This window comes from Brassica napus, unplaced genomic scaffold (assembly GCF_020379485.1).
Source record: "Brassica napus cultivar Da-Ae unplaced genomic scaffold, Da-Ae ScsIHWf_1388;HRSCAF=1968, whole genome shotgun sequence".
In the NCBI taxonomy this organism is placed as follows: Eukaryota; Viridiplantae; Streptophyta; class Magnoliopsida; order Brassicales; family Brassicaceae; genus Brassica; species Brassica napus.
The window spans coordinates 37,309-61,848 of NW_026014805.1; the positions used below are offsets into that span (position 1 = coordinate 37,309).

At 38.1% G+C, this 24,540-nt stretch overlaps 5 protein-coding genes and 1 pseudogene across 6 annotated transcripts; 2 read left to right on the forward strand and 4 right to left on the reverse strand.

Annotated features, from left to right (window-relative positions):
* The first annotated feature begins 183 nt into the window (after nt 1-183).
* LOC106382770 (probable transcriptional regulator SLK2) lies at nt 184-4,215 on the forward strand. Its single transcript, XM_013822830.3, has 9 exons — nt 184-418; nt 723-1,579; nt 1,656-1,787; nt 2,233-2,281; nt 2,371-2,654; nt 2,721-2,821; nt 2,887-2,980; nt 3,061-3,130; nt 3,208-4,215. Exons 2-9 carry the CDS (start codon nt 752-754, stop codon nt 3,924-3,926), a joined length of 2,277 nt encoding a protein of 758 aa, XP_013678284.2. The 5' UTR covers nt 184-418; nt 723-751; the 3' UTR covers nt 3,927-4,215.
* A 196-nt stretch (nt 4,216-4,411) lies between these two features.
* On the forward strand, nt 4,412-8,024 carry LOC106382766 (annotated as a pseudogene).
* Nucleotides 8,025-8,228: 204 nt separating this feature from the next.
* On the reverse strand, nt 8,229-9,538 carry LOC106382769 (heat stress transcription factor B-2a-like). The gene is made up of 2 exons (XM_013822829.3): nt 9,166-9,538; nt 8,229-9,065 (listed from the first exon to the last, which is right to left on the reverse strand). The coding sequence occupies exons 1-2, from the start codon at nt 9,409-9,411 to the stop codon at nt 8,514-8,516; spliced, it is 798 nt and encodes a 265-aa protein (XP_013678283.2). The 5' UTR covers nt 9,412-9,538; the 3' UTR covers nt 8,229-8,513.
* A 2,660-nt stretch (nt 9,539-12,198) lies between these two features.
* On the reverse strand, nt 12,199-15,490 carry LOC125597220. Its single transcript, XM_048771986.1, has 5 exons — nt 15,308-15,490; nt 14,114-15,219; nt 13,879-14,036; nt 13,686-13,806; nt 12,199-13,619 (listed from the first exon to the last, which is right to left on the reverse strand). The coding sequence occupies exons 2-5, from the start codon at nt 14,408-14,410 to the stop codon at nt 13,341-13,343; spliced, it is 855 nt and encodes a 284-aa protein (XP_048627943.1). The 5' UTR covers nt 14,411-15,219; nt 15,308-15,490; the 3' UTR covers nt 12,199-13,340.
* An 892-nt stretch (nt 15,491-16,382) lies between these two features.
* On the reverse strand, nt 16,383-17,781 carry LOC125597221 (heat stress transcription factor B-2a-like). The gene is made up of 2 exons (XM_048771989.1): nt 17,363-17,781; nt 16,383-17,262 (listed from the first exon to the last, which is right to left on the reverse strand). The coding sequence occupies exons 1-2, from the start codon at nt 17,582-17,584 to the stop codon at nt 16,714-16,716; spliced, it is 771 nt and encodes a 256-aa protein (XP_048627946.1). The 5' UTR covers nt 17,585-17,781; the 3' UTR covers nt 16,383-16,713.
* Nucleotides 17,782-19,418: 1,637 nt separating this feature from the next.
* Nucleotides 19,419-23,844, reverse strand: LOC106379011 (auxin response factor 2-like). Of its 2 annotated transcripts, none has more exons than XM_048771988.1 (15): nt 23,428-23,844; nt 23,229-23,341; nt 23,051-23,146; nt 22,929-22,985; nt 22,681-22,836; nt 22,514-22,598; nt 22,351-22,441; nt 22,092-22,256; nt 21,865-21,984; nt 21,706-21,781; nt 21,458-21,629; nt 20,493-21,385; nt 20,214-20,404; nt 19,909-20,113; nt 19,419-19,814 (listed from the first exon to the last, which is right to left on the reverse strand). In XM_048771988.1, the coding sequence occupies exons 1-15, from the start codon at nt 23,522-23,524 to the stop codon at nt 19,779-19,781; spliced, it is 2,553 nt and encodes an 850-aa protein (XP_048627945.1). In that variant the 5' UTR covers nt 23,525-23,844; the 3' UTR covers nt 19,419-19,778. The 2 variants fall into 2 exon arrangements, with proteins under 2 accessions (XP_048627945.1, XP_048627944.1); XM_048771987.1 differs by having other exon boundaries at nt 23,229-23,344; nt 23,428-23,843.
* Between the last annotated feature and the right edge of the window lie 696 nt (nt 23,845-24,540).

A 24,540-nucleotide genomic window follows, 5' to 3' on the forward strand; every position in this document is an offset into this window, starting at 1 on the left:
TAACACCCCTTAATCCAACGGTCCAGAACAAAACTACCTTTATAGATCACGCGGTCATAATCCACCACGCGATCATAAGATCCAAAGGCTACCAATCCATCAAGCGATACTTGTTACCACACACTCTACACGTGTCAGTATCATCCAACAGGTAATAAAAAAGTACATGTGACGGTCACCGGCTCGTCCGGTCAAGTTTGGACTCTCTGCGATTCTGTATATAACCTGAAGAGCCTGTCTCCAGCTTTTCTTTTCCTCTCCTCCCTCTTACAAAATCTCCAGCTTGAAAATATCTGTTTCTCGATTCGGTTTCGGTTTTAAGGTTTTTTGAATCTTCTTCTCTCTAGTCTGTGTAGTGATTTGACTTTGGTCTTATGCTCTGAATCGAAAGGCTTCCAACTTCACAGTCCTCGTCTTGGTATGTTTCGTTTCTTCTCTGCTTCCTCTAAGGTTTGGTTTTTGTGTTCTGTAATGAAGTTTTTTTAAAAATTAGGGGTTTTTAATTTCAGTTTGAGGTTATTGCGACAAGTTATTGTTAGATTATGTTTCTCTATGTGTGCCTTAAAATTAGGGTTTTGATTTTAGTTTCTGTGTTTGGATTTGGATTTTAAGGGTTTTTATTACAGAGTTTGAGTTTAATGTCTGGTTCTTTCTCTTGTCGGAACACAAGATTCGATTTTTTTTTTGTTAATGTTCTTGATTAAAAATGCGATCTTTTGTAGATATATACATTAAAGGTGGGACCTTTGTGATGGCTGGTGGTGGATTGACTCCATCGTCTTCAGCCTCAGGGATCTTCTTTCAAGGAGGAGGAGACGACGAATCACAAGGCGGAGGCGGAGGAGGCTTCATGAACTCTCACTTCACTTCCTCTTACGGCAACTCATCTAACCCTGGATGTGGTGGTGGACCCGGCTACCACAATCCCGCTATGATGAGCGTCTCAACCCCTGGAGCTAGCTCCATGTTGACAGACGCCAACTCAGGAGGAGGAGGAGGGATCTCTGGTGGCGGTCCGCATCTGCAGCGCAGCGCCAGCATCAATAACGAGTCTTACATGCGTTTACCCGCGTCGCCGTTGTCATTCTCCTCTTCCTCGGTCGCCGACGGGTCCACCGTCGTGCAGCGGCCGCCCCCTCCTCACCACGATCCCAGAGGTGGCTCCAGCGCCACGTCGATCCCCACGTCCCGCCGCGCGTCCGAGACGTTCTTTCAGGACCCGGGGCAAGCGAGGAAGAAGCCTCGGGTGGATTCGAAGCAGGACGACGCTCTCCAGCAGCAGATTCTGCGCCAGTGGCTTCAGAGGCAGGAGCTGCTGCATCAGCAGCAGCAAGGGCAGAACCCGCAGCTGCAGCTTTTGCTTCAGCAGCAGAAGATGAGGCAGCAGCAGCAGTATCTCCAGTCCTTGCCGCCGCTGCAGCGGATTCAACTCCAGCAGCAGCAACAGGTTCAGCAGCAACAGCAACAGTTACAACAGCAGCAGATGCAGCAACAACAAGGTGCGCCACGGGGTTATGAGAACAGCGTCTGCGCTCGGAGATTGATGCAGTACCTGTATCATCAGCGGCAAAGGCCTTCTGTAAGTATGCTTGTCTATGTGTATACTTGTGAATAAGCTCTTTTGACTGATACCACTTGGTGGGTTTTTTTTGTAGGAGGGGAGTATTGGTTATTGGAGGAAGTTTGTGAACGAGTACTTCTCACCTCGTGCTAAGAAGAGATGGTGTCTCTCTCATTATGACAACGTGGGACATAACACACTTGGTGTTTCTCCTCAGGCTGCAACGGTTTGTCTTCTTCCCACCTCTCTCTTCTTTTTTTTGATTTGTGCTTGTTTATACCACTTGTACATGATCATGGTTCTAAATCATTCTAAAGGAGTTTAAATCGATCTAAATTAGTATAAATCCGTTAAATTAAGTAATAATGTTGGTATAAATTCACAATTTTGTCTATTTTGTTTTGTATATGTACATATGATTTATATGACTCATATCAGTTTAAATCATTATAAATCGGTTTAAACCGTTCTAAAGCAGTTTAAATGGATCTAAATTAGTATATATCTGTTAAACTAAGTTAAAATGTCAGTAAATCCTCAAATATGTCTATTTTTGTCTTGTTTTGTATATCTAATTCTGATAATTCATCAGAATAATATATACATAAAAATAAATAAATAATTTTCTTGAACATTGTACCTGATAATAGTATTTTTTCGCTATTTTGCAGGATGAGTGGCAGTGTGATCTTTGTGGTTCTAAATCAGGAAGAGGATTTGGTAAGTTTCCAGAGTTAGCAACCAACATTGTATATAAAACATCTTCTTCTCTTAATAAGTTTTTTATTTTCTCTTATGGATTCTTGCAGAAGCAACTTTTGATGTGTTGCCAAGGCTTAACGAGATCAAGTTCGCAAGCGGTGTCATTGACGAGCTTCTCTACCTAAGCGTCCCGTCTGAACGAAGGTTCCCTTCTGGAATCATGGTGTTGGAATACGCAAAGGCGGTTCAGGAGAGTGTGTATGAACACATCCGTGTGGTCCGTGAAGGCCATCTTAGAATCATATTCTCCCAAGAGCTTAAGATTCTCTCGTGGGAGTTTTGTACTCGTCGACATGAAGAGCTGCTTCCTCGTCGCCTTGTAGCCCCACAGGTAAACATTTGGAACTCTTTTATCTTAACAAGGCTCGTCCTGAGATGTGTGTTGTCTTCTTTTCAGGTGAACCAGTTGCTTCAGGTTGCAGAGAAGTGTCAGAGCACAATTGATCAGAGTGGACCAGATGGGATCCATCAGCAGGACTTGCAAGCAAATAGCAACATGTGAGTCAGTTTAATTAATCAAATCCAATTCTACAAGATAATTAAAATGTTTGTTTGCTCTCTAGGGTCATGGCTGCTGGACGTCAGCTAGCTAAAAGCTTGGAGTCACATTCACTCAATGACTTAGGCTTCTCCAAACGATATGTTCGGTGTTTACAGGTATCTATCTGTCTGTTTACTTTCTATTTATAGTAATTTCCTAATTTATATGCATCATCCTCATGGTTTCTTTTAAACAGATCTCTGAGGTTGTAAGCAGCATGAAAGACATGATTGACTTCTGCCGTGACCAAAAAGTTGGTCCAATAGGTAAGTTTTTTATTCATCAATATGCATTTTATGTTTCTCTTTCTTTATGGTTATGTGAAGCTTGTGTACATGTGCAGAGGCGTTGAAGAGCTATCCATATAGAATGAGGACAGGGAAGATGCAGATGCAGGAGATGGAGCAAGTAGCTAATGCTGCTCAAGGGCTTCCACCTGATAGGAACAGTCTCAACAAGCTAATGGCCTTGCGCAATAACAACAATATGAACGGTCAGGGATCTGCACAAGCTGCCGCCTTTGCTCTTACCAACTACCAGACCATGCTAATGAAACAGAATCAGGAGCAAACCAACGGCACGCTCCAGCAAGATTCATCAAGAAACATGAGCCCATCCCCTAGCTACCAAGGGGCTGGTTCTTTGTTGGGTGGTGTTTCTTCACATATGTCTCCTCAGAGGCAAATGCCAAGCTCAAGTTATAATAGCTCACCTCATCAGCAATACCAACAACAACAACCTTCGTGTAGTGGCAGTAACCAAGCGCTGGAACAACAGATTCACCAAATATGGCAACAGATGGCTAACAGCAACGGAGGCTCCGGGCAGCAGCAACAACAGCAGCAGTCACTGTCTGGTCAGAACATGGGAAGAAACAGAACAGACTATGTTCCCACAGCGGAGACGCCAAGCACATCCAACAGGTTCAGAGGCATGAAAGGGTTAGACCATGGGCAAAACCAGGAGGATATGGTTTCTTCCAACGCATCACTCAGCTTTGAGAATAACGGGTTCTTTGGCAGTGAGGTTGATGAAAGCATGGGGTATCCTTGGAAGGCATGAGGAGAGTTGGTAGTTTAGTCTTTATAAATGTTTGTCTTTTTGTAAAGAACTGAGTACTAAAGACACTAGAGACCATCTTTAGGTATGTGAATCTCATGAGGAGGCTTCATCAGTGTTGAACTTGTTCACCTGGTGGTGTTACTGAACTTTAGAGGAAAGCTTCTGTTTTTATGAGGTTATTGGAAAATGTTGACTAAATTCTGGAAAAGAAGAATGTTGTTCTTCAAGAACTCATCCCCCATTAATCAAATATTGTACTTTTTTATATTAAAAAATGTTTAATTTCTTACTTCTTTTGCCTCAGTTTATTCAAAGCTGAGAAACAAAACACCTCTGCGATTAATTGAGAAAAAAAATAAATATATATCTTAGATTCAAAAAATAAAAAGTAATGTAAAACCTAAAACTATATTGCTGTTCTTTATCAAAAAAAAAAAAAAAACATATTGCTGTTTTTGCTTGTACTAAACCTATATCTTAGATCTGCATTGATGTTTTTGCTAGTACTAAACTGACCATATTCTTAAGTCATTGAAAGACAAAAACAAACCTAACTATATATTTGATCAAAAAGAAAAAAAAACTAATTCTATATATAAAAACAAAGACTGATATAAAGATCTAAATTAATATCCGAAATAAATATCTAAAACATAAATAATTATTTTAATACTTTTTATGTTTATTTGATAATCTGAATCCGAAATATCATTAACCAAACTCAGAATAAATTTATATCAAACATAGTTACGACATAGACTAGAATCTGATTAACAGAATCTGATTCAAACATATATAAAATCTAAACAGAGTTTAGAAGACCGAACCTGAAAAAAATCTTGCGAATTCAAAGCCTGATCACTAGTACTAGTACTAATGAAAAGCTCAACCCCCTGAGAGAAAACCGAACTTAATTGACACCGGTTCAATTCGGTTCGGTATAAAACCAAACCCAAAATAAAAACCGATCGGTTTAACTAAAACCCCTATTAGCTTCGCTTCCCCCACATTTTCCTGAACTGAAACTTTACACTTTGAGCTGAAAAATCACATCTTTACTACCAATCAGCAGGATCTTGTTTTAGACACTGGCAATGGCTTTCAGGCGAGCCTTATCCATAAGGTCCACACTTACCTCTCTAAGGAAGCAGCTACCTTCTTACCATATCATCATTCGTGAGAATAACCATGCAGAAGACTCATTCACATCTCAAAGAAGTTACGATAGCTTCCTTCACCACCAGTTGCCTCTGGCCCCTACCTCTGGCGGCTCTGCTTTTGCGTTCTATAGATACATGTCGAGTGCGCACGGTGTTGGTTCGGAGAAGATTGGTGTGGTTTCTGATATAGCTGGAGTTATAACTGACTCCACGTTGCAAGATGGGTCTGCTCAAGCTGCTGCTGTTGCTAATGCAGTTAGTGAAGTTGGGGTTGCAGCGAGTGACTCTTTCTTGCCTATCGCTGCTCTTCAGCATTGCATTGATATGGTTCATTCATTCACAGGCTTTGAGTGGTAATAGATGAAACAAATAAAAGACACCACAAAGTTATCGGTATGTGTGTGTCTCCCCCGTTTACTCCTTTGCAAATTAAAGACCATTTAGGATGATGCATCTAGTTTTATCTTTAGATTTATCGTTTCCATGTGGATATAGTTTCTGTATAGAGATTATAATATGTGAAATAAAATTTGACATACAAAAGGAAAAGCATATCTCAATGCACGTTTACTTATCTCTTTTTATGTCATTTATATCTGGTTTTTTTGGTCTGTCGTATGCTGTATCCATCAGTAGTCTGTTCTATGATCATGCAGCTAATGAGGCCGCGGTTGGAGTCCATCCGAGAGGAAATGCAAAGCAAGGTACGTTTAGATTGTTATCACAGCCATACATCATGCTCTTCCTCCTCCTCACTTTTGCTACTCTGCTAAAGCTATTGCACTGACTACATTCCTCCTTTGTTCAGGGAATGGATCATGTTACAATGGCAGAAGGTCAGAAAAAGATGAAGAATTTGTTTAAAGAGTAAGTAAGCTGCCTTTTTTAAATTTAAAACCAACTGAGATAGCTCAATCCAAACCCGTCAACTTGTTTGTATTTACTAAAACTAGTGTTGTACCAGTTTTTTGTTTTGTTTTGTTTGAGCATCATGTGACGTTGAGTATATTGATAGATATGTTCACATAACAATACACTCACTAATGATTTACAGATATGGTGTCACTCCATTCACGCCAATGAAAGGGATGTTGATCCAGGGACCTCTATTCATCTGCTTTTTCCTTGCTGTAAGCACCTTTTCAATCCTTTTAGCTGTGTTGTTTGATATACTCTTTTTTGTCTTACTCAGTTTCTTTTCTTCCTCCAGATTCGAAATATGGCAGAGAAGGTCCCTTCATTCCAAACCGGAGGTGCTTTATGGTTCACCGATCTAACAACTCCAGATAGCTTATACATCTTACCGGTTTTAACAGCATTGACGTTCTTAATAACCGTTGAGGTACACTCAGTTTCTTCCAACTTTTAAACAGTTTTGTCAGTCTTCAACATTTGTAAGTAGGCATGCAGGTTCGGTTAGCTCGGTTCAACATAAATCTTACTGAATTAACCATAAATAAAGTTAAGTTTGGTATTCGTTTAGTTCAGTTTTGAAAATCTTAACGAAGTTTTTGATTTTGGCTATATTTCGGTTTAGTTTGGTTGTTAAAATTTCGGATAAGTTTCGTTAGTTTCTGTTTAATTTGGTTAGTTCTGTTATTTTGGTTAGTTTAGTTTAAAATTTTGTTAGTTCGGTTCAGGATTTTGGTGTTGTGTGATTTGTTTTTCTTAAGAAACCGAAGCAACCAATTGCTGAACCAAACCGAAAATGAATTTTTTAATAAAAAACCTACAGAATCAACCGAACCGAACTACCCGAAAATATTGGTTTGGGTGGTTCGGTTAGGTTTAAAATCCCAGCCCTATTTGTAAGACTCACTAACTTAAGCGTTAAACCCATCACCTCCCAGTGTAATGCACAAGAAGGCATGGAAGGCAATCCAATGGCAGGCACTGTGAAAAACGTGTGTCGAGGTTTCGCTCTCCTCACAGTCCCCATGACAGTGAGTTTTCCTCAGGCTATATTTTGTTACTGGATCACATCCAACCAGAGGCGGACCTACGTTGACAAATAGGGTTGCAGCTGACACAGGTTAAAAATAAGTAAGAACATGTTTAACATGTACGGTTGAAGATTAGGTAGTTCATTTGGTTAACTATCCTATCATCTGACACCCCTTTTCTCTGGTTCAAAGCATCTGAAGCGTAAGGTTTTTTTCATTTTCCTTAACTATTGTTATACTGGGCCAAAGCCCACATTATCTGACACCCATAATAATTGATTCTGGGTCCGCCACTGCATCCAACCTCTTCTCCCTCACTTATGGACTTGGTAAGTGAGTGTGAATGTGAGTAAGATTCATAGTTGCAGGATAACAGTTAACAATGTGGTGATTGTACTATTACAGTGATTAAGCGTCCTCGAGTGAAGAAGCTGTTAAAGATACCTGAGCTACCTCCACCTCCTCCAGGCCAACAACCTTCCTTTGACCTGTTTGCAGCTCTCAAGAAAATGAAAGCCATGACACAGGACCGTACACAGAACGAGATACAAGCACCTTCGCCAGTAGTAAACCCGAGGTTGTCGTCGTTGAGTCCTGTTAGTAAGAGGCTCAAGGCTTTGGAGAGCCAGGTTAAGGGAAGGAAGAAGAACAGCAGTAAGAAGAGATGATCCAAAATGATGCCGTTTCACTTTTTTTTTTTGTTAGAGGGCTTAAGAAAAAGTAAAAAGAGATAATAAAAGCTTTTGATTCATAAGTGTAGAGAATGAGAACAACTTATACTTCGTAGTTTGTCCTCATTTTGATGAAACTAATCTCGAGAGCCAGGTTATAAGTATTGTAGCCATCTATTAGTGACGTCTGTGTAACAATCAACATTTAAGTAATCAAGAACCCAATGTAGGTAATCTACTCGTCATATTACAATCGTTAACATGGTAAATTATTCTCCCTCTTTCAAAAATTATGTTTTGGAGTTACACATTAAAAGACATTAAAATTTTATTGCAAATGCATTATTTTTTGATTAACTATTTCGATAAACAATATTAATTACTTCACATTTTATTAATTTATTATTACTACTACCTAATAAAAATGTAAAAAGTTTATCTTTTTAAACAACTTTTTTTAGAAAAACATAGATCTGAAAGGAGTACAATCTGTATAGGAACATGTCCTTAAGTTGTGAGAGTTGCAAGTTATACTGGTCTGACTAAATTAATTATCGAATATGGAGAATATACTTGTTCCAAATTCAAATTTCATCAATTTTTAGTTGTTTTGAGAAAAGAAAAAAAATAGTCAAAAAGAAAAAGTACAGAAAAATCTATTGAAAGAAGAAAACTGAAAAGAAGCATTTATAGTTCGAGAAGAAGTCAAGATTGATGAAACTTCTAGAAACCATATGTGACACGTGCAAACTGTCTGAAAGCTGTAATAAACATCTACTTCGCGTACACATCTTAAAAACATAATCTGAGCCGTTAATTACAGACTCTCTGATTGGCTAGATTATAGTGCCTCAGCCACGGCGTCTCCTCCGCCGCCACCGTAGAAACCGTCTGCACATGACCTCCTTCGCTTCTGGTCCGTTTCAGTCCTATCGAAACACCAAACAGCCTCGGGCTCGCTTCTTCCTCAATCTCCGTCATCATCTCGTGACTGCTACTAGCTCCGGCGTAGTTGGACATGAGTCCAAAGATGTTACCGTAGAGAGACTTCATCTGCGCAAGCTCACGGCTAAGCTGGATGTTCTCACTCCGAAGCCTCTCGTTCTCCTCCAACAGCTCGGTAGACAAACCACCGTTTCCGGTCGACGACGACGACGGAGACATGGCCTGTTCTTCACCTGAACTAGACGGAGACACAACCGTTTTCGCTGTCTGAACCGCGGCAACTACTTGAGACCGCGGCGGAGAAACAGCTGCTTGAGTTGTTAGTTTCCGACGCTGGATGTCGCGGAGGAGACGTTTCTCTCCTCTCCTGAAAAACTCGTTAGAGAACTCCCACCGGTCCGGTACAACTTTTTTGAATCCCTGCAAAAAAAATTCAAACCAAACCAGGATTAAACCGGGAACCGAAATACACATCACATGTAGTCAAAAAAACGAAACCGAAGATAAATTAAAGACATACGTAAGTGTTGAGCTGGCGGACAAAGCTGGAGAAGTTGTTGTGTTTGAAGTGTTTCGGAAGCAAGTCCTTAGCGAAGTCTGTTTGGTTCCATACGACGAAGGAGGAACCATCTTCGTTCCATGATATAACGTCGTTGGTAGAAGGGTCTTCGACGAGGTTAAAAGTCTTGGTGAGAAACGGCGTCGGAGCAGTTCTCTGAGATTCATTGGTAGCCATCGTAGTATAACTGTTATCGCTCGGAGACATAGAGATTGTGAAAACAGAAGTTGTAAGAAAGCAATGATAATTAAAGAAACTAAAAAACAATGTGTGTGTAGAAGTCACGAAAGAAGAAGAATAAATAGTAAAATGAGCAGTTGACAAAAAAAAAAAAAAAAAAAAAGTAAAATGAGCAATAGTTAAAGGGGAAGAAAGATCGAGAAGCTGCTTATTGTTTTTAATTAATGCTTCACGAAACTTCTTCTGCATGTGTTTATTCCCATTAGGGGTGGGCGTTCGGGTACCCGTTCGGGTTCGGATCGGGTATTTCGGATTTTCGGGTATTTCGGTATAGAGGTGTAGAACCCGTTCGGGTATTTCTGTACTTCGGGTCGGGTTCGGGTATTTTAAGTTCGGTTTCGGTTATTTCGGATCGGGTTCGGATATTTAGATTTTGAAGAAAAAAAAATGAAAATTTTCATTTCTCAAATTTCTTGTATTTAAATATATAACTTTTCACTTAACTATTTTTTATTTTTAATAGATTGCATGGTTAATAGATTTGGACATAACATTTTCAAACTAAAAAGACATTAATTTGGTTATTGTTTTTAAATTTTGGATGTAACTTTTTGTTAATTGCTGAAATAAAAAGTTTGACATGCATTTTAAGCGAATAGCAAATCATCTTCTACGTAATTGTATGTATATCATATGAATTTAAAGTATGTGTAGTATCAATATAAATATTTTATATAAAATGAAAGATGTAAACTATAAATATAAGGTTAATTATCATATGTTCGGTTATTTTTGGATATCCATTCGGGTTCGGATATTACCCGTTCGGGTTCGGATATCCAATCTCTCCGAATTCAATACCCGTTCGGATATTTTGCTACTTCGGTTCGGATTTCGGTTCGGGTTTTTCGGATCGGGTTCGGGTGCCACTTCGGATTTCGGGTAAAATGCCCACCCCTAATTCCCATCATTTTCTGTGTGCCAAGTAGTGGTGGACCATTTGCTTTATCCTGTTTTCTTATTTTAAAAACTTAATTGCCAACTGGAATAGAAATGGCACGCGGAGTTTTACGATTTTAAGATTAAGGATTTATCAAAGCATCACCAGACGAAGGTAGAGCTCAAATCGATTTGGGGTTATCGTTACCGTTACAACCGGAACTGATCTAGCCACACTTTTGAAACCTTGTATTTTATACAGCGTCTTGCTTATATCATATTTTAGTGAACCATACCCAAATCGATGTCCTTAAACGATAATAGATAGCTACATAAATGAAACCATAAAACACACACCAAATGCCAGAGCAAAATGAGTAGAGAAGATGTAGATAGAGTAAAGGTAAAAAAATTTAAAGCTTATGTACACTGAGATTAATATATAAACAATAAAAGATTTTAAAGAGAGTCTGCAAGAGATTAAAGAACTACGTACTTATAACAAGAACCGATACCAACCTCCATCTAACAACTCCATACCATCATTACTAATTATAAAGGAGATGATTCAAGAATGGTGCCGTTTCACTGTTTTTGTTATAGGGATAAAGGAAGAAATATAATAAAAGCTATTGATTCATAAGTGTAGAGAATGAGAACAACTTATACTTAATAGTTTGTTCTTGTTTTAATGAAACTAATCTCGAGAGTCATATGTAACTGTAGTCACCTATTAGTGACATCTGTATAGCAATCAAACATCTGAGACAATTAGCTAATTCTTATGCAACCAACTAAAAGCACTATTTATAATGTAAATAAATAATCAAGAATTCATGTAATACATGGTAACTAGGTATTTTATTTGCACATGCGAACATACTTTTCTTACGTATTCTTATTAAGTTATATTTTATTAATTTAAAAACCAGGCGATAATATATGACAAAAAAAATTCACCAATATATATATACACATATAATTACTATTGTTTTAATTTTTAAAAATACTCACATAATAAAAATATCTTTACACAAATACTTTTGCTTAATTAATAATTATAAGTTTTTTACATCTTAATTTTAAAAATTATTTCCAGATAAAAACACAATATATATAATAATTATCTTAGTTTTCAAAATATGCTTTATTTTTGAAATTTTTTATTATATTTATTTATAATCAATTATCTAATATAATTTATAATCTAATATTATTAATATGAAATTTATTTTTAATTATATATAATTATATACAAAATTTAATTTTTCTTTAATATTTAATTACACATATTTTTTAACTTAATAAAAAGAAAGAATTACAATGAGGTTTGTGAGAATATATTGAAAATAAAATCTGGGACCATTAAATATATTTACCACATTATTACATCAATGGGAGCACTGAGATATACACTAATTATTATTTTTAATTAATGTATATTATTATAATTATTTTATGATTAAACTAACAATTAAGCTAATTATTCATTATGATTTTCAACAATTTTAACCACTCTAAATTTTATTTTGAGAATTTAAATGCAAAAAAATTATATCACAGATAATAACGTAAATGAATAAAATATATTATAATAAATTTCATTTATACATATAAAATATTAGTTAATTATATTTTTTATGTATTAGCATTCACATATAATGTAAGATAGACGATAAATATAACTTACATATTATATTTATACAATTATTTAATTTTAATAAAAAAATTGTTACTCAAAAAAATATAAATAGTCTTGATTTATAATATATTATATTTTAACTTTTATCCATACTTAATTTTAAAAAATAATATTATATCTAAGTTAATGAATTAATGACTCAACTAAAAATTACTAACATGATAAATAAACAAAAAAAATTAAAATAATGAAAAAATGACAAATAAACAAATTCAGTACTCCAATAATACTATATATTACAATTGTTAACATAACTAGAGGTTTTGCCCGGGCTACGCCCGGGTTTATACAAAAATCATTATATTTAATATGTATTAAGAAATTTCCTAAACCTTAGTAAATATCCAGAAAATTAAGCACTTGGTTTTAGCCAATTATGTGACTAATTTTTCTTGGGGAGCACGTCAATAAATATAAAAACACAAAAGATAAGTAACCGATGCCTTTCCCTTCGCATGATTAATGACGCAAGAATGATCTGGTGACTCTATTAACACGTACTCTATGTCCTTTCAATTATATATATATATATATATATAATTAAACATATATAAATATTTTCTAAAGGAACATATTGTTTTCCGTTATTTAATGAAACTTATTTTAAAAAGAGTATCACTAATTAATAAATTGAGTTCCTGCCAAAAAACTGTAAAGTAAATGTTTTTTTGTCTTGATCAGATTCCCGAAGTGTGTATTTAGCCCGGTGGTAGAGCATCCTTTGTATATGCTCATTATTCATGGTTCGACCCCTGGCACCAATATTTTTTGTGTTCGGCAAATAATCATAGTGTAATGATGATTACTTACGTAGTTTTAATATCAAATAATTAAATAAGAGAATTTGTACCTTTCTTATTTTTTAAATCATATATGTTATAATAGAGAAAGTCTACTCTAAAGTTTACTATAAATCATGTATAAAGATTCAATTATCTCAGTTCCCTAATTTTTATTACATACAAATAAGAGATAATTTTATAAATATATATGGAAGAAATATATAAAAGTAAAATAATTTTTTCAAGTTTTTATTTGTCCCTTACTATTTTAAAATAAACAACATAATTATTACTAAAAATAAAAATACTGTATAAATTTTAGCAACTTAAAAAAGGTCAAACCTCAACATAAACAAATGAACCAACGAAGCAAAAATTATCCAAATAGAAAATACGATATATAAATAATGTCAACACAAAAACTGAAGCAAACAAACCAAATCATAATATTTCAACAAAGAAAAAACAAAACCAGAAGCAAAAGAACAAATAGATAGTCGTTCTTCAAACACAACCCAAGTACACAAAACATATCAGCCACTTTTTGCACGCTTAGCATCATCTGACACAATCATATCAGCACCTCTTTTCACCCCCTCATCTGCAGTAGGAGAGACAACCACGTCGGCGGCTAAATCGTATCCAAGTGCTGGAACCTCGAGAGGGAGTACCTTGGTGACAGTCAAAGCTTGAGTCTTGCCTTCCAAGTTGTGCTTTGATATCTTGATAACGAACGTGCGTTTCTGTCCGATGGTGTCAATAAGGACTTGAGGCACCGGGACTACATGATCATCTCCTGATCCCTCATTAGCCTATATAAATTTAAAAAATTGTTAGAACACAACCAAAAATTGAACGATGGACAGGTATGTGATTACCTCATAGTAACTCTCAACCAATACAGATGCTTTCTTCCCAGTTAACTCAAACCCAGCGTCACCGAGAAGTACAAAGCTCGCATGATCATTGTTGTCATAGACAGATAGCTTGCTGAGATACCTGTTTCAAATGCACATTAATAATGGACGTTGGTGGTGTATATGACACAAAAAATATAATTACAATTCTTACTCTGCAGCACCAGTAATCTCAGTCTTTCCACACTTCCTACACATAAGCGTGGTAGGTCCTTTAGTAGCTTTAGTCTTGCATCCACCACAAGCAATGTAGTACCAAGCTGAGCCACGCACAACATCATCAATGGTGGCCGTACACTCGAACCAAGCAACCTATAATATTACAACAGTGAAGATACTCAATAACAAATCTAATTCCAATGCAAGTATGAAAGCATGAGATGTCGTACCTTCGCTCCTTCCTGCTTCATGTAAGTGAGTAGCTCACCTATTGTAGCTGTCTCAGCCTTGGTGACAATCTCAGCATTAACTCTATTAGCAACTTCCGAGTTTGATTCAAGCCTAGAAATGTTCAAAAAATAAAATAAGCAACACAGTCGGTAGATTAACGTAAACGGTGCAAATATAAAGATGAATACATACCAAGCCAGATACTCCCTGGTTTGATGAACATCCGTATCAAAAAAAACCCGTGAAGATGATAGGGATGACAGAGACAAAGCACCTGTAGCATAACCAATTTCCATACCCAAAAAATAACAAATTAATCAAACAATCTAGCCATAAAACAGCCCTTCTCAACACCTAATACTACTGTGATTCCCACGCAACTTACTAACATCTATGTACCACAACAATCGTTAGATAATACGAACCTCCTAATCGCTTAGGATTCACAGTTGTCACCATGATAACACTCGGAGGTTTTCCAAGCGATATAAACTTCTCGCAAAAGGCTGTTGCTACCTTGTCCCATATGTAGAGCTTCATCACAGGACCACTGCATCGAAGAGAACACATTTATTAAACAAAGAAGTATATGTCTAGAGCATAAAACTTAGATGCCTCACTCATGTGTCTGAACATGAACCAAAATTCGCCGATCAGAAGCTATCTCAACTTCATCAAGCACAAAACTCTCGTTAAGAGCCTGCTCATTCACCAATTTGATATGACCAATAAAATCTGCGATAAAAACATAACTTAATAAACAATCAAGAGATATCTGATCAACATAAACAGATAGACTGAGCACAGATCATAAAATATAAGAGATCTTACCATACAGATCCCCTTTGAGGTCACAGGCCGCTTCGAACTGTTCATAACCATGGAAACGAAAACGGTCTTCAGGAAACCAAGTCGAAGTGTCTGTGAGATCGGAGAGGACAGACTTCCATGAGAACGCAATGGTCACGTCTGGATCAGCAACCCGGTACACCTTCTTGGTCTTAGAACCAAAAAAATTGGTAAGTCTGTAGGTGGAACCGGGCTTCATGTGTCGTAGATAAGTGTCCATCCTTGATGGTGGGATGAATCCCTGAATCACAGTGCCCTGTTTAGAACGAACAAATCAAGATTGTTAGTAATCTGTGTCGCAACATAAACAATAAAAAAAAAAGAGAGAAGATGTCGGAACAAACCTCTGCGTCGACCAGAAGCATCTCTAGACCCATAAGTATCTTCGAGAATGCGTGTTTTGCCTCCCAAAAATGGATCAGACGAAATCTTAACTCGTCTTCTTGTGGTCCAAACGTCACATCTTTGAAGAACACGACGCGATCGCTGTTGTCGGAGGGGACATCGGAGCAGACAACGGCCTTGCCGTTACGTTTTGTCGAAGAGGAATCACCGGAGACACCGGATTGGCCAATAGGTTTCATCGATGCGACGGAGGGGATCGTCGGTGCGGCGGAGATTTTCATCGCCGCGGCGGAGGGTTTCATCGATGCGGCGGAGGGTTTGACCGGTGCGGCGGAGGAGACAGCGTCCTTCCCGTTAGGTTTCTTGGAGATAAGATCGCCGGATGCGGAGTTTTTGCTGTTGGAATTCATCGGGAGAGAAGATAGTTTTGCGGGGAATCAAACTGGTGGAATGATCGGGGTTATAAAAGAAATCAGAGTGAGGGATGCGAAAGGGATCCATTAATGGAGGTTAATGAGGATTTTATGAAGGAGTGAATGAACAGACGAAACCGATAAAGGGAAGAAGTGGGAAGGACGAAAGGGATGAGATATTTGTCTGCGCAAGGGAGAATGAAGTTAGGGTTCGTCGAGGTTCGTCGAGGCACGATGCGGTCTGCGCAAGAGAAATAAGGCTAGGGTTTGTGGAGGCTCGATACGGTGTTCTCCGTTTGGCCAAGCTTATGGGCTTATGGGCCAGGTACATAACAAAAATAAAACATAACGAAGTCCATCGTAATGAAGCCCAACGAAGCACAGATGTGGAAGAAAGATGCAACGGGATTGGCTGATTATTTCATCCGACGTGGACGTCTGAGCGCTGAGCGTATTCCCCTTTTACTTATTAGATGATAATTTATTCTCTCCTTTTTTTGTCAAACATCTCTTTTTCTTAAAAGTGTTAAATCTTAATTATAAATAGAAAAATATACTATATTGTGACAAATTATTTCGATAAATATAATTTATTATTTTAAATTAAATTAAACTTATTATTACTATCTTATAAATATGGCAAAAATATTGGAACGGATCATTTTAAAATGAAAAGAGTGCTATTTATATAGGACCGGATCCCTTAAGCTGTGAGAATTACAAGTTATACTGGTCGACTGGATTAATTATCGAATTACAATCTACTTGTTTCAAATTCCAGTTGCATCAAAAATTTAATGGTTTTGAGAAAGAAAAAGAAAAGTCAAAAAGGGAGAGTAGAGACAAATCTATTGAAAGGAAAAAAAAAAAACAGAAAAGAACCATTTACAAAATGTTCGAGAAGAAGTCAAGATTGATGAAACTTGTTGAAAACATATAGGACACGTGCTGACTGTTTGAATCCTCTAGCGTATACACACTGATCTGAACCGTTAATTACAGACTCTCTGATTGGCTCTATTATAGTGCCTCAGCCACGGCGTCTCCTCCGCCGCCGTAGAAACCGTCTTCACATGAACTCCTTCGCTTCTGGTCCGTTTCAGACCTATCGAAACGCCGAACAGCCTGGGGCTCGATTCTTCTTCCTCAATCTCCGTCATCATCTCGTGACTGCTACTAGCTCCGGCGTAGTTGGCCATGAGTCCAAAGATGTTACCGTATAGAAACTTCATCTGAGCAAGCTCACGGTTAAGCTCTTTGTTCTGACTCCGAAGCTTCTCGTTCTCCTCCAACAGCTCTTCAGACAAGCCACCGCTTCCTGTCCACGACGACGGAGACATGGTTTGATCTTCACCTGAACTAGACGGGGACACAACCATTTTCGCCGTCTGAGCCGCGACAACTACTTGAGACCGCGGCGGAGAAACAGCTGCTTGAGGGGTTAGTTTCCGACGCTGGATGTCGCGGAGTAGACGTTTCTCTCCCCTCCTGAAGAACTCGTTAGAAAACTCCCACCGGTCCGGTACAACTTTCTTGAATCCCTGCAAAAAAAAAATCAAACCAAACCAGGATTAAACCGGGAACCGAAGAACACATCACATATAGTCAAAAAACGAAACCGAAGATAAATTAAAGACATACGTAAGTGTTGAGCTGGCGGACAAAGCTGGAGAAGTTGTTGTGTTTGAAGTGTTTTGGAAGCAAGTCCTTAGCGAAGTCTGTTTGGTTCCATACGACGAAGGAGGAACCATCTTCGTTCCATGATATAACGTCGTTGGTAGAAGGGTCTTCGACGAGGTTAAAAGTTTTGGTGAGAAACGGCGTCGGAGCAGTTCTCTGAGACTGAGATTCATTGGTAGCCATCGTGGTATAACTGTTACAGATTGTGAAAATAGTTGTTGTAAGAAAGCAATGGTGATTAAACAAACTAAAAACAAAGTGTCTCTAGAAGTCACGATTGAAGAAGAATAAATAGTAAAATGAGGAATAGTTAGAGAGAACGATCGAGAAGCTGCTTATTGTTTTATTAATGCTTCACGAAACTTCTACTGCATGTTTATTCCATCATTTTCTGTGTCCAAGTAGTGGTGGGGCATTTACTTTATCCTGTTTTTTAATCATAAAAACTTAAATTAATAATATGAACCTGCCAACCGGTATAGAAATGGCACATCGGAGTCTTAAATTTTCAAGATAAGGATAGAGCCAAAATCTATTTGTAGGTGGTTATGTGTCCGTTACAACAAAAACTGATCTTTTTTTTTTGTCGTCTGTATTATTAAATGGGACAAAAACCCATGGAAACAAAACCAAACAAACTTTACAAGAAAAGCCAAAATATAAAAGGCCAAACTAAACAAAAACTAAAACCCACAAAATCCATTAGGGTAAACCGTCGTTGAAGAAAGGACACCGCTCACCACGTGGACGATCGCCCTGCGATCAATGAAAACGTGTCAAAGCCAGAGTCCACCATCTTCCTCCGGAAGAAACCAGTCAAGAGACACGGCAGAGCTCCGCCCATCGGCGAAGAAGAACCAATAGAGAAACCGCTCAAACAAAAACGGCCTTTACAAGAGATTCAACCGAAAAATCTATTCTGGCGGATCTACGCACAAAAAAAAAAGGAAACCGTCTGCAATCGATCTGAAAACTGTGTATTTCAACAAGTTTGAGCAGATCAAGAGTCAGTTGGAACATAGAAGAACGGAGGCGTAGATCAAACGGAGTCGGGATAAACCCGAGATAAGCCGGCGAGGAACAGTGCTACAGGAGCCACTGCCTCCCGGAGTCTAAAGCCGACGAAGTTGGTGCTAGCGTAGCCACCGCTTCCCAGAGACAAATCCGAGCGTTCATCAAAAGAATCGATGCAACGCCGGAAGCTAAGCCGGTCGGGAACACCGAAATCGGAAGGAAAAACCATTGGACTCTCTAATCCTCTCAACAACCATTAAACCTTCTGAAGGATTTTTTTTTGATAAGAAGGTCTAAGGTTTCGAGAGAAAATTCTCACTAACAGAGGAGAGAGAGTCCTAAATGTTTGAACAAAAACTGATCTAACCACACTTTTTTTTTCCTCTGATATTATTGAAATAAAAAACACAAAGTACAACCAGTCATAATGGACTAGAAAAGAAAAACAACAACGAAGGCCCACAGACCACAACCAAGCACGGCAAAAATAGTCCAAGAAGAAGATGATGAGGCCACTCGACACTTTCACACGTTGCTCTGTTAGCGAGGAAAGGATACGTGTCAGAGAACTAGACCACCACCACCCTTTACCGACTGGAGCATCACCGGCAGAGATTCTAGTCGGCAGTTCCACCAGAACCAAATCGGAAACAGGAACTCGTTCGAAAAACTACACCAACAACAAAACTGAACGAGAAAGCACAACTATACAGATTACACCAAAACTATAATTTTTTTATTAATTTATAAATATATTAATTTATCGATATACTAATTGAATCAAAAACTCAATTTAAAACTATAAAATTATATTATTTTATAGAAATTTTTAATATATATTAATTTATAAAATATTAATTTAAAGAGATTATATTGTATTTAGTGAACCAAACCCAAATCGATTGTCTTTAGTCGATACAGAGAGAGCTACATTTATAATAAAACCATGAAACATACACCAAATGCGAGAGCAAAATGAGTTGAGAAGATGTAGACAGAGTACTGTTCAAAATAATAAAACCTTATATACATAGCGATCAATAGATAAACAATAAAAGACTTAAAGAGATCTCCTGCAAGAGATCAAAGAACTAGTTAATAACAAGAACCGATACCAACCTCCATCTAACAACTCCAATCCATCATTACTACTTATAAAAGAGCCTCTTCCATATTCTACTTACATTATACCTATAACCCATCATTTTGTTCACATTATTATTATTAATTAGATAATAGCGTGGTGGGTAGATGCTAATTTTCTAATTTGCCAACAAAATACTCCAAAAATTGCACTCTCTTTTTCTAATACCATATCTTATAAACCCCCATAATCCCCCTTTTAGCTATCCAGGCTCCACCATCAAACCCTCCTCCTGATTTGGGCTTCTACATCTCCCTGCGTTGCAACAAAACACCAAATATCATTTCTATGGTAATGATATAAACTTTGTTCTATGTCCTGTTATTAGTTAAGAAGCATTTATAAATACCTCGGCTTGTAGGGTGTGTTGGTTCTTTTGGTTCAAGAGTTCGCTGGACAATGAAGGATTCGATGCAGACTTGCCGTCTTTTGCATCTGATCCTTCCCCAACAACTGCTTCTTCCTCGCTCCTACAGCTTAGAGTTCTCGGGTTCATGTTCCTCACTTCCTCTTTCGTGTATATGAAGATCTTGCGAGCCATGCAACAAAACTCCCTGTGCATATATAATCATTTCGTCAGTTTTCAAATTTAAAAGACCAGCAAAGATAATACATTGACGTATAGAGAAGATGGAAAAAACTGCAAAAACATACTGCCATGGATCGTCTCCAACAAGCATCATATCATTCTCATCATCTGTGTAAACTATCAGCCAATCCTTCTTAGGAGCCATCAGCTCTCCGTTGAACTCAAATAACATATCCAATTCAGCTATTAACTCCTCGTAGTTCTGGAACTTTGAGAGATCCACTGACCGGCCAAGTGCAATCCCTTGCTTGTGAACCTTTACAAAATAAAACATAAGTGTGGTGTTATTAGTCAAGAATCGCTTCAAGGGGTCCTACAAGCTCATATTAGCAAAGAACATTTACCTTTGTGCAACTCCTGTTTGAGTTTGTTTTACAATGACTGTCCTTCGCATGGGGTTGTTTAGCTTGGGATGGTCTTCCCTGTTCACGATGATCATTAGTCGATTTTGACCCTTTTGAATGATCAGAAAGATCCTGAACCCTCGGAGATGCCATCTGTGCAAACCCTGAATTCTCATTCAAGTTGTTCCTTTGAGACATAGTTGAATCGGTCTCGTTCACGTTGTTGACCAGAGGAATGCCAAAAAGCATGCAGTTCCCGTCTCTTGACTTTGCCGTCTCCTCTTGTACCATCTGAGGTCGTTCTGTTACATGCTCCCTAGCCTGAGCATGAACCGCTTCCTCAAAATAATTCAAAGCACGGGGACGTATTGGCCAGTTACCACCAGCAGTCTCAGTCGTCAGAGAATGAAGCACCGGATATTCGCCATATGTGGCATTACCTCGCCCTTGGAAAGATGCATCAGATGCAGAAGGGATCTGAGGAGATTCATGTAACTTCAGGGAAAGACCAGAGTTCATCATCTGCCACTGGTTAGCAAGATAATCAAACTTGGCATCCTGATCACTAAGGATTTTCTTTGCAGTCACTGAGGGTGATGATGAATGGTCATGAAAAGGTATTTGATGACCTTGGGATGGATCTACGTTCGCCCCAAAGCCAGAAAGCAAATCCGTGTATTCATGCCTGCCTGAGGACATCCAGTTCTCATATCTTCTAGAAGCCACATCAACCTTGTCGTCATCCGCTGAGGATTGCCACACAACAGAACTCTCAGGAGCATCGCACTCTACACTCTCAGTATGTTTTGTTCTCAACGTCGGGTACTCTTGACCTTGCAAGACCCTTGAAAGTCCACTTGCCGGTAAAGGGTATACGTTTACCTTAGATGAGCCTGTTACGTGGACAATGAATTAGTATTATTTAGTTTCCACACACTAATATTGTCAGCAATTGAAGACTTTACCTTCTTTTATGTGCATGGAAGAGTCAGGAGACGAAGAAGCCATATTATATCTGGGCCTCTTAGGCCTGGTCATGGGGACAGGACTCAAAGCAGGAGGAGCAAGAGCTGGCTCTATCTTCCACGGAGATACTCTTTCAGGGCGAGGAATACTAGAAGTCTCATCCCATCTTACCTGAAAGAAAATTGAGCATTTAGCATCTATCACTATAACAATAGTTTTGATCTTCTCTGGGAACTAGAGCATATACCTTGAGAGATCTCCACTTTGATTTTGCCCACCTCGTGGGGTCAGAGTCTTCAATCCCAACAATTGTGCCAGTAAACCTAATACAAGTCAATACAGTCTGTGAGATTCTCCTTCCACAGGAAATCAGATAAGAGAATGCCCAAAAACAAAGATACTTCACCTCTGCTCAGGAGCCTCTTCGCCTTCAAATCTCATTTTAAATCTCATGCCTATGGAGTAGTTATTCTTCACAGACTCCATATACTGATCAAACGGAACAATAAACTCAGATGGACTTGTCCTGTCGCAAACAAAACCAAAATGCATGAACAATTAGTAAGACATCAGCCACTGAGACAAAAATAGCAAAGGCTCAAAGCTGTCATGTTAGATAAAACAAAACAAAACCTTGGTTTATAGTAGACTGTAAACATGGTTCCTGTTGAAATGGCATGCCACGCGGTGGCCAACACTCCTAGGTGCATGCTGTGGCTGGATATAACAGATGATGGCACAATTCCCTGTTGTCGCATTGCACGCCTTACACCCACACGTAATTCTCCATTCTCACCCCTACGCAAGAATTAAAAATTTCACATCAAAGGGAAAAAAAAACACGCAAAACAAAGTTTTTTTTTAGCAACATGAACATTAAGAATCCACAAACCTTAGAAATATAAATGCATCGCCTGCAACCAGCCTCTTTGAGCTAACAAACACACTCCACCCACTCTGAAGCAAATGTCTCCGTGGCTGACCTGGTATAACATTAACAACCACATGAGTTTGACGACACAAAGGAACATAAAAAAAATACAAAATTACTATACCTCGGAAAATATGCCTGAAACGCCATTCATTTGAATGCAAATCTTTAGCAACCAACTCCTGAGTAGGAGGCTGACGTGACATATCCTGAAGAAAAAAAAACAAACAAAGCCTGAACTAAAAAAACCATCTTGAAACAAAAATTCAAGACACCAGTTTCAACACCAACCAGAGGTGGGAGACACTCATCCGCATGCCGCCTAAGCACAGAAAATCCACCGTGAGTACTCGTATCCGACGCAGTCAAGGTTTTGCAGAACGAGTGCACCTGAAACCTCGGAGGCGGAGGAGGAGGCGCCTCTTTCTCAACTGCATTCTCATCTTGCTGTACGATAACAAACATAAATAAATAAATAAATACAGTTTCTTAAAGAACAAGATCATCCTGTAATCAAAAGAATTAGTAATTAGCATTACATTAGGCTCAGGAAGAAGAGTGATCTGCGCATAAACTTCGTCAGTGTCTACCTCTGCCTGTAAAAATCTAATGTTAGCTGACAAATTCAAGACTTAGCAGCAATGAATCGAGAGAACACTACCTTTAAATCTACGTTAATAACTCGACACAGAAGCTTAGAAGGAAGATCATAAAGAGGCATCTGCTGCTCCGCCGCCTGGTTAGTCGACGCCTCCACCTATAACCATCAAGAAAATAACAAAATTAAAATTAAAAAAATCACAAAAAAAAAAAAAAATTCTCAATTCTCGAATCTCAACCTGCTCGATGTGTCCCTGAGGGAAGTAGAAGACTCGATCATCTCGTCTAGGGACCGTCACGAGCGGACCAGCACAAGCGTGCCACAGCTCTCTATAGATTGCAGCTTCTTCATCTACTACAAGAAGACGAAGAATAGTCAGTAATAAAAGTAATAAGTAAAAAAAAAAAAAAAAAAAGTAAGAAACGGTTAAGACTTACCAACACGGTTTAAATTACTCTTTTGCCCTTCCCCTGACACCACGGAGACGGCGTTTTCTCCTCCTCCTCCGTGATTACCTTTCACCGAAACCTCCATACCTCAAGCTCAGATCTGCTTCATCTGGTGTTCAAACAAGCCTCTACGCAAACGAAATCAACACTTGATTCCTTTTCTTCGTCTCTTATCTCAATCACCAGCTTCCTCAACGAGTACAGCCTCCAATTTCAACCTCGACTCAGAGATATAACAGCTCTCTCTCTCGGCTTCCTCTTTGTCTACTTGCTTATGGCTCTTATCGGAGTCAGAGACGGTTATTAATCGACGACGAGATCAGTGACTTTGTTTCTCTCTCTACTTTCTCTCTCTTTTCTTTTTTTGGTATATTTTGTGTGTGTGTTTCTTCTGGGTGTGAGGCGACCAAAGGCTTAACCAGAGTAAAAAGTTTCAACCGCGGTGAACCGGCATTCGCCGGTTAACTTTCGCCTTTCACACTGGCTATTCCCGGTTTTGTAACCATTTTCGGGGGACCAGGGGTCTTCTTCGGCCTCACAATGCCAAAAGACAAGTCACGTTTTTTATTTTATTTTACTCTTCATTTATTATTAAAATATATATTCCTTTCATTTCATAAAATGCATGTTTTAAAGAAAAAAATTGTTTCAGATTTTTTTAATGCATTTTATAATAATTATTGAAAATTTAAAAATTAGTTACATTTATTGAAATTTTTAGTAGTTGACATTTATAATCAAAAGTATGTATTTATAATTAATATTTAATGTATTTGCAAAAAAAAATGCATTGTTTTGAAATGGAGAAAATAGTCATTGGCATATTTACAGTTTTAATTTCTTTTGTAAATTAAATGAAGAAATACATATTTTTACTTTAATAAAAGTTATAGTAGGTTAGGTAATAACTTGGAGAACACGTAGTTGAAAATTAATCATCTGTTTTGACGCACACAAAAAACACTAAACCATTAGTTGAGAGTTGAAACTATGGGAAAGAAAATCAAATGTGGTAATTAATGTCTAGATGGTGCTAATAGTATAGATTAGCAAGAAATAAAGGCAGCTTCACTTTTGTAGATGGATTACTAACGGCGTCAA